The 13,642-nt window shown below is 34.0% G+C and overlaps 1 protein-coding gene across 1 annotated transcript in view; it reads right to left on the reverse strand.

The window, feature by feature from the left end:
• Positions 1 to 13,642, reverse strand: part of LOC149786362 (E3 ubiquitin-protein ligase HACE1-like) — a 142,718-nt gene that overhangs the window by 63,796 nt on the left and 65,280 nt on the right. The window contains exon 12 of the mRNA XM_089976789.1: positions 4,353 to 4,536. Coding sequence (XP_089832915.1) covers positions 4,353 to 4,536 — 184 coding nt within the window. The remainder of the gene's footprint in view (positions 1 to 4,352; positions 4,537 to 13,642) is intronic.

Consider the following 13,642-nt stretch of genomic DNA (forward strand, 5'->3'; position numbering starts at 1 on the left):
ACAATTTCAGGCTCCCAGAGAATCTGAAAAAAATATTTAAACTCCAGAATTGTAGAAAAAAAGACTATTTATAACCATTATATTAGTTTACAAATCATCTTGAGGTAAATAAAAATATAGTGTGCCATATCAAAAGAAAATACCAGCCACCCTACCCGATTAAATGGTTTGTCCCTAATCACCTAACTTTGCGTCTAAAATCCTTTGTCAAAATATGTGGAAATTTGAGGAAAAATGGGAAATTGTTTTTGATATATCAGCCTTTCTATGCTGTTTCTGCAGAATGAGATACGGCCATAGTCTAATATAGCAACTAAAATTAAATGAGACCGTCAGTTATTTTTACCATCACTAACCTCAGTATTCAGCATGAAAAAGTCTGCCATTCTTTTATTCTTTATGGTTTGCTCTGTCAAGATACAAGATCAATGAGAAGCTTGCAACCTGGTCCAAGTGTTATAATCAAACTCTTAATGGCTTAGAAGATCTGCCTAATAGTAAACTTAAGGAACACAAGCTTGCAAGTGATAGTTATTTTTGTACACATTTTACAATGTGTTGCCAATATTGACATGTGTACACGCTAATAACATGCATCAAACTGTTACAGTATAGGCACATATATAAAATACAGTGTAGTATCACTTTTGCAGTCATATAATTCAGTGCAGTCCCGGATCTGCAATCATACAATACAGTGTAGGCCCACACTAGGAACAATACAATACCTTATAGCCTGACATCTACAACCATACAATACAGTACATGTCCACATCTGCAATCACACAATGCAGTTTAGGCTTAGATCTGTAATCAAACAATAGTGTAGACCAAGATCTGCAATTATATAATACAGTGTAGGCCTAGATCTGCAATCACACAATGTAGTGAAGGCCTAGATCTGTCATCATATAATAGTGTTGGCCTAGATCTGTTATCATGTAATACAGTGTAGGCCTACATCTGCAATCACACTATAAATTGTAGACCCGAATCTTCAATCATGCAACAGAGTGTATATCCAAATCTGTAATCATACAATTCAGTGTAGGCCCAGATCTCAAATCATACAATACAATGTAGGCCTAAATCTGCAATCATACAATACACTGCAAACAGTGTACAACCAGATCTGCAATCATGCAATATATTACAAACAGTACAGGCCCAGATCTGCAAACATGCAATATATTACCAATAGCATAGACCCAGATCTACAATCATGCGATATATTACAAATAGTATAAGCCCAGATATTACAAATAATATAGGCCCAGATCTGCAATCATGCAATATATTACCAATAATATAGGCCCAGATCTGCATTCATGCAATATATTACAAATAGTATAGGCCCAGATCTTCAATTGTGCAATACATTACAAAAGTATAGGCCCAGATCTGCAATCATGCAATATATTACAAACAGTATAGGCCCAGATCTTCAATTGTGCAATACATTACAAAAGTATAGGCCCAGATCTGCAATCATGCAATATATTACCAATAATATAGGCCCAGATCTGCGATCAGGCAATATACTACAAATAGTATAGGCCCAGATCTGCAATCATGCAATATATTACAAATAGTATAGGCTAAGATCTGCAATCATGCAATATATTACAAATAGTATAGTCCCAGATCTGTAATCATGCAGTATATTACAAATAGTATAGGTCCAGATCTGCAATCATTTAATATGTTACAAATAGTATAGGCCCAGATCTGTAATCATGCAATATATTACAAATAGTATAGACCCAGATCTGCAATCATGCAATATATTACAAATAGTATATGCCCAGATCTGTACATCAGATGATCAGATCAGGTCTATACCGGTCACTTTCAGTGTGGATTTAGATGCCAGAGCTATTATAACAAATAAAAAAGTAGTTGCTATCATTTATGAAAGCTTATGACAGCACATGAAAGTATGACAACAAGAATGACATAATTAACCTTGATACGAAGGGCTTCCTATCTGATTTTATCACCAGATTTTCAAATATACAGAATCTTTAGAGCTTGTTAGGCAGCACCCTTTCTTAATGATATCCTCAGGAGATGGGTGTACCTCAGGGTAGCATATTGTCAGTTACCCTATTCAACAACAAAATTAACAGCATAGTGAAATGCCTTAATCCACGAACTGACAATAATATTATGTTGCTAATTATATGTTGATGACTTTGTCATCTGCTGAATATCAAAGAGTATTGTTGAATGTCAACTGTATATAAGGTTAACTAGAGTTTAGAAATTTCAGATGAAAATGGGTTCAAGCTTCCAAATCAAAACTGGAGGCATTTCTGCTGATTACACTGAAGACAGGTTGTCCCAAAGCGATAAAATTGATGGTAGTTTTATTCCCATTGTGGAAGAGTGTACGTTTTTAGGCCTTAATCTTTTGTTGGTACCACATGCATGTATATACCAAGTTTTATTTAAATCAGTTATAGAGAAATTCAGTTACTGTCCGAAAATGAAACGCATGGGTAGAATCTATTTTTTAGCAGCAATGACTTTAAACTAGTAACTCACAAACTGGCAAATATCTTTCTTAGATAAAAATGGTTTATAATGCATATGCCAAATTTAGCTGAAATTGGTTGAAGAGAACTTAAGTTTAAGACTGGAATGAAATACAACTGTAATTTAAGAAACAGTGACAAAATCATTTTATTTCAAGACAAGAGACCCAATCAACCACCTGGCTGACATCTGCCCCATAACCAAATGCAAAAATAGTTGGCAAAGAAATCTGGTTCTTTAGGTGCTACATGTATAAAAGTCTTCTAATGCTGCTGACTGCATGTTATAAATACTGTTGTTTCAATGTTTCATATTTTTAATGTCTTCATATCTGAAAGCAGATGAGTATATTTACTCAGAACTAAAACACCTTTATGTCTGCATGCTTTGTCGAAGTCATTCTAATTCTGTCCAGAATACTGTTAGGTAAAGTCATTTAAATGTTTTTATTTTTCATATTTAGTACCTGTTACCATATCTGAGAGCTATCAGGATGATCACTGGTATAAATCTCAAAGCATTCAAGCCAGGATATGTTGCGTCTGATTTGTTCAAACTTGACTGAGCAGTTTTTGATAAGTTATTTCATGGTTTTCTATTTATAATAACAGTGGCCATATCTGAACATGAATCAAGGTCATTTGTAAATAGTGAAAGCTCCTTATGCTTTAATGTTTTCTGGTGAATTTGACCAAATTCAATTCAGCAGTTTTTGAGAAGAAATTGTTTAAAGGTTTTTCTAATATTTGAAATAATGGTAACAAAATCTGATGGAAAATCAGCGAAATTTGTATAAATTTGAAATCCCTTCATGTCAGGATGCCTTCTGTCCAATTTGTTTAAATTATGCAGAGTTGATTTAGAAAATACCTTTAAAGGTTTTTCTATTTTTAGTAATATTAGCCATATTTGATGGCATAAAAAACATCATTTGTATGAATATGAAACCCGTTTATACTGCTTACTTTCAAATTCTAGTTTGAAGTCCTTTAAAAGTTTTTCTAGTTTATTCTTGTAGTGTTATTAGCAGCCATATCTGACAAGGATCAGCATAAGTTTTAAATTTAAATTTGGAAGCCCTCATGCCAGGATGCTTTCTGGCAAATTTGGTTAAATTATGTTGAGTGGTTTTAAAGATGTCATTTAAAGGTTTCATGACAGGATGCTAACATGCTTGGTTGGAATTAATTTTAGTAATTTTGGAAAAGAAGTTCATAAGTGCATTTGTTGACAGACACACCAGACCTGGGGCCATTGGATAAATTCTCTGGGCCACACTGCCAGGTGAGCTAACAGTAAAATGCATACCGGGTATAATGACTTCATGATCAATAGTGTTATTCTTTAGACAAAGGGAAACAGATACCAAGCTGGGCTGAAATCTGTTTATCAGAACCTACCTTGTCATCTGGAATTTAAATGCATAGTTTTTTTTTTTAAACAACAGTAACCACAACATTGAAGCAAGAGGTCCCAAATTAACTGGATTCTTTGGGCTAAAGGGAACCCTTTACCAAGTTATCTGTTTATTAGAACTTAAGTCATCATCCAAAATTAAATGCTGAGGTTGATTCTAAATAACAGCAACGGTGACCTAGAACTTATAGCTACTGATCCCAAAATCAAGAGGGTCTTTCCTTAGGCTAAGGGAAACATGTGCATCAAGCTGCATTGAAATCTGCTTTCTAGAACTTGTGTTATCATTGAGACACCAAAAATAGATTCTGTCCCATCCAGCTGCCTGAGTGCCTGCCAATTTGTAAGTTAAAATACCACACAACTTTTATTGGTAATGTTTACAAATAGTATGGTACCTTGAACACCTTAGCTGCCTTTGGAGGGAGGATTGTAGTTGTGTCTAAAGCTGATGCTGCTGTAGCTGTACTTGACATCGTGGTGGAGGTGGAGCTGGACTGGTACACTTTCTTGTGTAGCTTACATAGGACTTTGACACAGAGAAGGAGACTGGACACCTGTGTCTCCACATTACTAGACACACTGAAATATCAGGTAAATGATATTTGTCTATCTTATTTCTCTGATGGTCAGGATTTACTTGATGATAAGCACATCCAGAGCTTGTAAATTTTTTAGGAAAAGATAAATCTCTGAAGGTCCTTTTCAGCAATAAGCACCCTCCTCCCTCCCCCCATCTTAATTACATTTAGAAGGTGAGTTTTTGTTTTTGTCTCTTCTCAAACTTTAAAGTCTAAAGAAATCAGAAATATCCTTCATAAAAATCAAGATAGTAACATGAATAATATTCTGAAAATTGTCTGATGACAATTTTAGTATGAACAGGTAGCATCATGAAATTTACCTTGAATCATATTATTTATACCAACATGTAGTATTATTAAGTTTACCCTTCAATAATAATAATAATAATAATAATACTTTATTCAGTAATTTAGGCCACCCACCCATATTAGGTACAAAATACAATACGAGTAAATATAATGTACGCCATGATTTAAAGAAGTTAAATATGGTGTTCATCATGAGTATAGATACATAATTTCCAATAACAGGTGCAAGATGTTACTACCTCTAAGTATATTATTCACCATTTTTTTGAGTTATCAAAGAATGTCTAAGACAAAAAGCCGAATTGATGTAGTAAGAAAGATGTCTTATAATTAATATATTGCAATGACTCATTAGGGATACAAATGTTTCTACAGACAGAGATAATAAACTTCATTGAAGCATTTTTCTCAAATATGGTTGTAAGCTGGACAAACACAAACAAAATCGAATTCATCTTGTACCAAGTATACATTATTTTTCTGGCATAGTTCATAATACCTATTATTTCTCTCAATCCTGCTATGGCTACCTGTCTCTATTTTCAGTGTATGCAATGAGCATCTAAATTTAGCAAGTAATTTCCTAAGAAAAGACAATAATCCGCATAAAAGGTATTTTTTCCGGTCCTAATTTGGTTTTATAATGCTATAATACCCACATTTATGTGAGTTGTTAATATCACTTTGCCAGTTTTGTAGTGTTGAATCCTTTGTAAAAACAGTGCCAAAAATTGTTTTTTGTCTCCAGCATCTTCATTTAGCCAAACATACCCAAAAGCAAACCAAATAACGTCTTGAACTTGGGTTAGTTTCATCTAATCTTTTCAACATTAAATATCAAGTTGAAGGCATTCTTACAACCTTCAACAAGTATTTAATGCATCATACAAAATACGGGATACAAAGCGGGCATCTTCCACACTTCCCTAACACAACCTCATTATTGGTAGATTTAGGAACACCTAAATACTGTCTGCAAAAACTGTATTGCAAGCAGTTGGTTTTATTACTGAATCCAAAATCTGAATTGCATTATCTACACTAAAGCAGCCGAACCATTTTTTTTGATAATTCAAAATCTTTTAAGTTGCTTTCTTTGTCTAAGCTGCTAGTATCTGCTTTGCTTTCATCCAAAACAACTCTGAGGTGAAAAATAAACCCATGTACTTGCAATGAGGCACACATTAAATATGACTTTCTTTGAGAACTCTGTGAATCCAACCTGTTTGCTTTGCCACTCTGTCCAAAAGCCAAGAGGATAAACCCAACAAACATGTTATTTTTTTGTTAGGCTTTAATACTGCTTTCTATTGAATGGAAGTAACATTTCTTCACTGGTTAGTAAGCCTCCACAGGTGAACGGCTCAGTTACGGTGCTGGTACTTTGAAGATGGGACACGTTTCACATATTTCATAAATTTGGTTTTTCTATATCTGCATCAACACTGATGCGTAAATGCCAAGTGTCAATGCGTTTGATCTGGAGTACAGTTTCTCTTACAAGACATCTTGAATGGTTATTTCATGTCATGGGTTATAAAAGTGAGGTCAAAACACAAAGGCTTGGTTATATTAATCATCCATGAATAAAGATTCTTCTTATGTTGGAGCTATATATGTACAACATGCTCACAAATAAATCATATTTTCATTTGTAAACAAAAAATTTGTTCTGTTCTGGTATATATTTTTTAATACTTCAATTTTGAAGACGATAATATTTCACCAATTTTGTTGAAAATTCACACCCAGCTTGTTGCTTTGGAAAATGTCCCCCAAATGTTTAAAATGGTACTTCTAGTCTCAAAATAAAATGGGTCTGCTGAAAGTATATGAGTTGTGTGCACTTAACTCATTATACCCGCGTGCCACATTTACAGGTTGTAAGGTAGCACCCTTCTTCTGAGCTTTTGCAAGATTAACATCATTCAGGATACACCAAAATAGATGGTATTGCAGAAAAGGAGAAAGATGTAGTTCTACAATGATACCAAATAAAATGAAATCTTTATTCACATTAAAAAAAAAACAACGGAAAAAACATAATTTTTGAGACCTGATTATTTTATACCAAAAATTAATGGTTTTGTAACCAGGAGTTTGTCAGGATTTGAGACATTTTTGGCCCAAGATCTAAAGAAGACCAGTCTGAAGTGTACAAATTTGGATAAATATTTGCAAAAAATAAGATCAGTTTGAGCTTTGGAAAAAAAAGGGCCCAGGCATGAAAATCATAGATCCAATAAGCAAAAAAAAAAAAAACAGAGGAAAAAGTTAAACTTTCACCCAAATGCACACACATCAGCAAAATAGTCAATCAAAAACATCTTTTATACCACTAAGCACGTGGCTAATAACAAAATATCTTCGAAACAAATGTGTTTGGATGCATTTAGATGTAACACCCAAAAATGCATTTCCTACCCCATTTCTGGCAAAAGTGAAAAGAACCTCCAAAGGACAACTGGTTCATGGGTTAATTTTGATGATTTTAGTAAATTTGAATTTTGTTATTGTTTATGTGGTCATTTTAGGCCAAAATTTTCCAGTTTCAGAAATGGAATTGTGTCTGGATATTTTATTAGATCTAAAGCAGACTGGTCTAAAAGTTTCCAGTTTCAGAAATGGAACTGTGTCTGGATATATTACTAGATCTAAAGCAGACTGGTCTGATCTGCATATGGGCAGATGAAACTTTTCAAAAAGTATTTTAAGTCTGAGACTTGGAGTTACTAGTGCCAGGGCATGAAGATCATGGGGCCAATAAGCAAATTAAAAAAAAAGATGAGAAGTTTAATTTGAACCCTTCTGCATATGTGTGGGCAAAATAGCCAATCAAAAATATATTTTAAACATATAAGTATATGGCTAAATGAAAATCTCACAGAAACAGATGTGTCTGGATGCACTCAGAAATACCCCTCCCCTAAATACATTTCCTACTCCCATTTCAGACCAAAATGAAAAGACCTTTAGGGGTCAAACAGTTAAAGTAAAGTATGTGAAGTTCTAAGATCTGTGAGTCATTTGTTACTCACATTTACCTGAGCATACAGAATTTGGAAATAAAAAGAGTGCCGTAAGTGTTATTTCCTGGTCACAAAAGCAAAGTTTGTGTGGTATAATAGCATTTTCTATACTTTTTAGGAATAAGCAATTATAAAATAACACTTATTACTCAGGAACAAAAAACTGTGTTACATAGTGGTATATTCTTCAAACTGACTCAACCAGAAGCCTCAGTATGCACTTTATCACTGCTTACTCTGACACCTTGAATGGACAAACACTCCTTTTTCTAAAGAACAGTCAAGAAATGTCTGAGGTCATAATTTATGACAACACCGACTTATCAGCATGGTCCAATCCAAATAGACTAACAGAACCATTCATAGTTATGGAGCCAGTGCCTGAAAAACATCACCATGGTCCCATCCAAATGGACAAACAGAAATATCCACAATTATGGTGCCAATGCCTGAAAAAAATCACCACAGTCCCATCAAAAGAGAAACATTTACATATATCCTATTCATGCCGTGGCTGTGCGCCAATCATGAAGAAAGCATGTTAAGAGAAACAACTATAAAATCAAAATCCATTTGCATTCAAATAAAGTTTTAAATAACTAAAAAGTATGCAATCTTGTGACAAAACTATGCATCCATGTGACAAAACTTTGCAACCATGTGCTTATTTATAGTATGTAGTATGTGCATTTGCAAGAAAGAAATCTAGCCTCAGTTTGATACTTCATACCATTAAATGGAAACAGCTATATCTAGCAACAGTGCTTTGTTCAAATAAGTACCAAATAATCAGTTTACTTATTTCATTTTAGATGCATAAAATAATTAACTATGAATGAATCAAGAAGGCTTAATTATCAAAAAAGATGTATGCACTATGGATATTCCCCTTCATATTGCAATGTGTTACTACATTAAATTCCTTCATTTCTTTCTGTATTTGTGATGAAATCCAATTCAGTAGTTAAGACTGTATTACCTATGTTAGTCACAACCTAAACATAACAGGTTATGTTGCATTTTCTATAAACAGTTGCATTTGAATGAAATGACTGGAACTTTCAGTTCAAGCATCTTTAGACTACGGACCAAATCACACCTGTCTGCTCTGAATAATAAAACTATGCTTTTATTTCTGTAGATTTTAATTTTTTTTTCTATTTAACGGAAATTGGTCAGCAAACAGAAAAAATCAGAGAAATGATAATAAAGGCTTTCTTTGGGTCAACAATTACAGGATACAGTACTAGCTGAATCACTCAATTAGTGAAGCGATACTTTAAATACTTGAATATAAAGGTCAGGACAACAAGTGGATTTAGTTTATCTAATACTACAAGTCACTGTATTGCACGCTAATCATTTATTCTTTCTTTAACCCAGCCAGCTTCATCAAATTCTAGTGTCAGTAATTTTAAAGCACTGGAATTACATGTCATTTAAACAGTCAGTTTGAATTTTCCTACCTTTATGGGAATAACTTTTTCTGAATTATAATTTATATATACTAGACATTCTGGTAACTTGCAGGTGATTTATCAGTACTTTTAATTTGCATATGTAATGAAGTAAGCAAAATGTTAGTTTGAAACAGTATAAATACAGTGTAAGTGATAAAAATTATATTAATCCATACATCATTACCATTTCACTTACAAGTGACACAAGTCATATGTAGGTGGTATAAGCCCCATATCAGTTGAGTGTAAGTAAGCTATAAGTTCATGGCCATTTTATGACTAACAGTTACTGCCAAATACAATCCAAGTTCAACATAGGTCCTGTAACGATTCTTTGTCCTTCAAAATTTCATAACTTCCCACCATATTTATTAATATGAATTAGTCATATTCCAAAAAGAATTTGATAATGTTTCCTTTTTAAATAACATTTGAAAGATTTTAAATAAAAACATTGAAATAAAACTTTCAACTTTGATGAATCTTGCAAATCAAAACTGGAATAAAGCAATGTGTGTGTGTGTGTGTGTGTGTGTGTGTGTGTGTAAATTACAAATGGGGACAACAGTGAGTATTGCTCACAACCACACTGCCAGACACATCTTGTAAATGAGGACTTTTTCAGCCTCCTACAATAATTTATTTTCAGTAATTTGATCTAATACAATATTATTTGGCTCTAAATGTTCGACTGTGAATATTCTAATGAGATCATATAACATAATTTATTGTTTGTATCCTTAAAAATTATTTGACGCTAAAAATTGTTTTAATGGCAAAAACCTGGAGCCTACAAGATTTGTGGGGTGAATGGTGTAATTCAGATTTGGCCATGCTTCCACTCTTGTTTCCAGCACTTAAACCAAAGGGGTCTGCATCTATGGAATTATATGTTAATCCAACCTGTTACCTATAGCAGTTTTGTTCTGTCTGCTCTTTGTGCTTCCAGCATCATGTGGTATATACAAATATCCTAGGGTGTTCATGCTTACAAGTTAATTTTGGAACAGGCTTCATTACCCGCTGCAGTAGAATTACCATTGGATTCTAAAAGCATTACACTGCTGCAAGTGTGCTGAAACCTGCTTTCAAAATTTATTTGTAGGGGCTTGATGATGACAGACTGCACTAAATTTATGTTTGAAAGAAAAACTATATCCATTACCTGGGAAATGTATTGGAATCACACCTTTTAGTCTTATGGTATATTAATAAACTTGTAACTAGACCTGAACTGGTCAATAAAGCAAATTAGCATTGTAAAATGGACAATTCAGTGTTGTTGTTGTTGTAGAGTTTAATGCCACTTTCAGCACAAGATAGGCTAAACATGGCGGCCAGTATAAATGGTAGAGGAAGAACCCAGGAAAACCCCTGGAAAGAACCAGCAACCCACAAGAAGCTACTGGCAAGTTTTCTCATATACCCACAATGGCCAAATCTGAGACTTGCACCCACACAGAGGTGAGACAGCAGTGATCCATAATGGTGAGTACTTTAGACCACTCGGCCACTCGGGGCCCCTCATTTCAGTGTAACAGTATTGTAGAATAGTCAATTTAGCATACCAGCAACAAAAATTCTTTTATCAAGTACAGTGTAACTGGTAATTAATACCTGATTATATATTTTTGGTGAAATGTAGTTTTTGAATATAGTTTCCTTGCTAAATTTACATTTTGAATATTGAATAAAATGAAGGTGGATGAATGCACACAATTTGTAATAAAACTGTACACAACTACTAATCTGGAGCACACGACTGTCACGATTCAAATACATACCAAGTTTCATGAACATAACTTTTGGCTTAGGAGATATCAACTAGAGAAGAGGGTGTTGGCTGTATGGACAGATGGACAAAATTTGTAAATACAAATCAGAACATTCTGATTAGACACCTTTTTTTACAGGACAAAATGTCTTACCATAATAAAAAGTCATAATAGATAAAGGAATCTGCCTAAAAGGATTACAGTAAGAAACAGTGGCACTCATGTGAGCATCCATCCCTCGTATAATAATATTCACTTCCAAAGGTATTGGTTCTCAAAATACCAAGGAAACATCTACTCTCTCAAACAAGCCAAGTTACAGCACTGGAAATAACAACTTGTAACATCTTTTCTGTTTAACTATGCAAACAGGATGAAGAAAAAACTACAGTAATTATGGGTCAATTGTAATCCTGACATTGACCCTATTTAATGTGTACCAGTTGTTCTAATTAATGAGATGGAACATGTCCACCCCTGTAGGGGACTCCAATGAATGTTTCACCTACACTGAATCAAAACCTTCTATGTGCCACACAGATATTATGTTCATCTATTTAGGGATCATGGCATTAAAGGGTAAATGGTCTTCAACAGTAATATAGCCAAAGTATTAACTTTGCTTCTTATTCCCAAACTTTAGCATCAAGCATAGAGACACTAGGTTCTGTAGGGATACATCCATCTGGCCATTATCATAACTTATCCTAAATGGCTTGGTGGAAATTCATGACACTTGTCCTAAATGGCTTGGTGGAAATTCATGACACTTGTCCTAAATGGCTTGGTGGAAATTCATGACACTTGTCCTAAATGGCTGGCTTGGTGGAAATTCATGACACTTGTCCTAAATGGCTTGGTGGAAATTCATGACACTTATCCTAAATGGCTTGGTGGAAATTCATGACACTTGTCCTAAATGGCTTGGTGGAAATTCATGACACTTATCCTAAATGGCTTGGTGGAAATTCATGACACTTGTTCATATGATTGCCATCTGCAAAAGGTGCATCTATTTTGGTTTCATCCGCAGGCTTTCCTGGGAGGGGGTCAAAGGTCAAATGTACAACAATGTCAATTAGTGACATTTTTGAATAATTCTTGACAAGTCAAAGCAGTATGATGCAATATATGTATAGAGTTTAAGGTTAGAATCATTGGTTCACAATATACCCGCCCCTTGGGTGAGGTGGGAGGATAATATTTAATATAAAAGTCGTTTGGATTTGTCATGGCTAGTCACTGAAAGTAGCTATAGTTTTTGTTACTTAATTTGGAGCAAACACATTCTCTATTAGTGAAAGGGAACCATACAAGCATTGTAACTTTATATTTATATAACATTAGAGGAAACATGAATAATATTATAAAAATGGATATATTTTAATACTTGTGTGTCTTGTTTTGATTTGACAGCTTTTGGGAGTTCAGTTCCCTTTCCAATCTATTGTAATGACCATTATGAATTATTTTCAGGCATAAAAATAATTACCTTCATTGTTTAGAATTTCAATATGAAAATAAGTTTTATTATTTCTTTACAACTTACTTGAATTTGATTTTATACCTAATGAATTACAAGATAAAAATTACTGCAAAGGAATGCTGTACCTGTTACAGGTACCTGCATATAGTCATTTGCTAGTTGTAGCCAAGCAAGTTAAAATAAAGTATCAAAGAGTGTATTATATGATTATTCAGTATTACAATCATCAAATAAATTGTTTAATGAGTTTTGGAAAGATCTGAAGGCAAATTTTCCCTTTTAGTCATAATATTACAGTATGTTAAAAGCTGATGACAATTATCTACTTTTTAATGTTGTTTAGAACACTAAATATGTGTTCAAATGACATTAATGCATTTACTCCTCTGTTTGAGTGGTGTAAGGAGGAATTAGGAATAACTCTAGCAAACTTTATCAACTCTGGCATATGCATACATCATGAACTGGTTAACTTACTTGAATTTGGTATCAATTTTTAGTTCAGTGTAAAAAATAAATTGTGAATTGTTTTTCAGCAAGTACAGGAAAAAGGACTCCAAAACGCAAGAGAGTAATTGTGTTAATGGACTCATACAATACACCATACAATTCATTATTTAATGCTGGGCCATGAATTACTGGATTTTCCTAGAGAATTAAATTTTACAATGCACCAGAGTGATACACCAGATATATTTCTCCAATGCTACATCGATAACATTATAACTAAGAAATCTGGGCTATTTTTAGATGCTTATGTGCTTTGTTGTTGTTGTTGCTGTAGTAGGGTTTAAGGCCATTTTTCAGCACACGATAGGCTATACATGGCGGCCAGTATTAATGGTGGAGTAAGAACCTGGAAAAACCCCAGAAAGAACTACCGACCCACGAGAAGCTGCTGGCAAGCTTTCTCACATACCCACATTGGCCGAATCTGTCTCAGACTTGAACCCACGCAGACAGAGGTGAGATGGCAGTGATCCGTAATGGAGAGCGCTTTAGACCACGCAGCCACTCGGGGCTCCCTTATGTGCTTTAGTTTTAA

The sequence above is a fragment of the Sinohyriopsis cumingii genome, chromosome 12, assembly GCF_028554795.1.
Source record: "Sinohyriopsis cumingii isolate HCF-2022 chromosome 12, ASM2855479v2, whole genome shotgun sequence".
Classification (NCBI taxonomy): Eukaryota; Metazoa; Mollusca; class Bivalvia; order Unionida; family Unionidae; genus Sinohyriopsis; species Sinohyriopsis cumingii.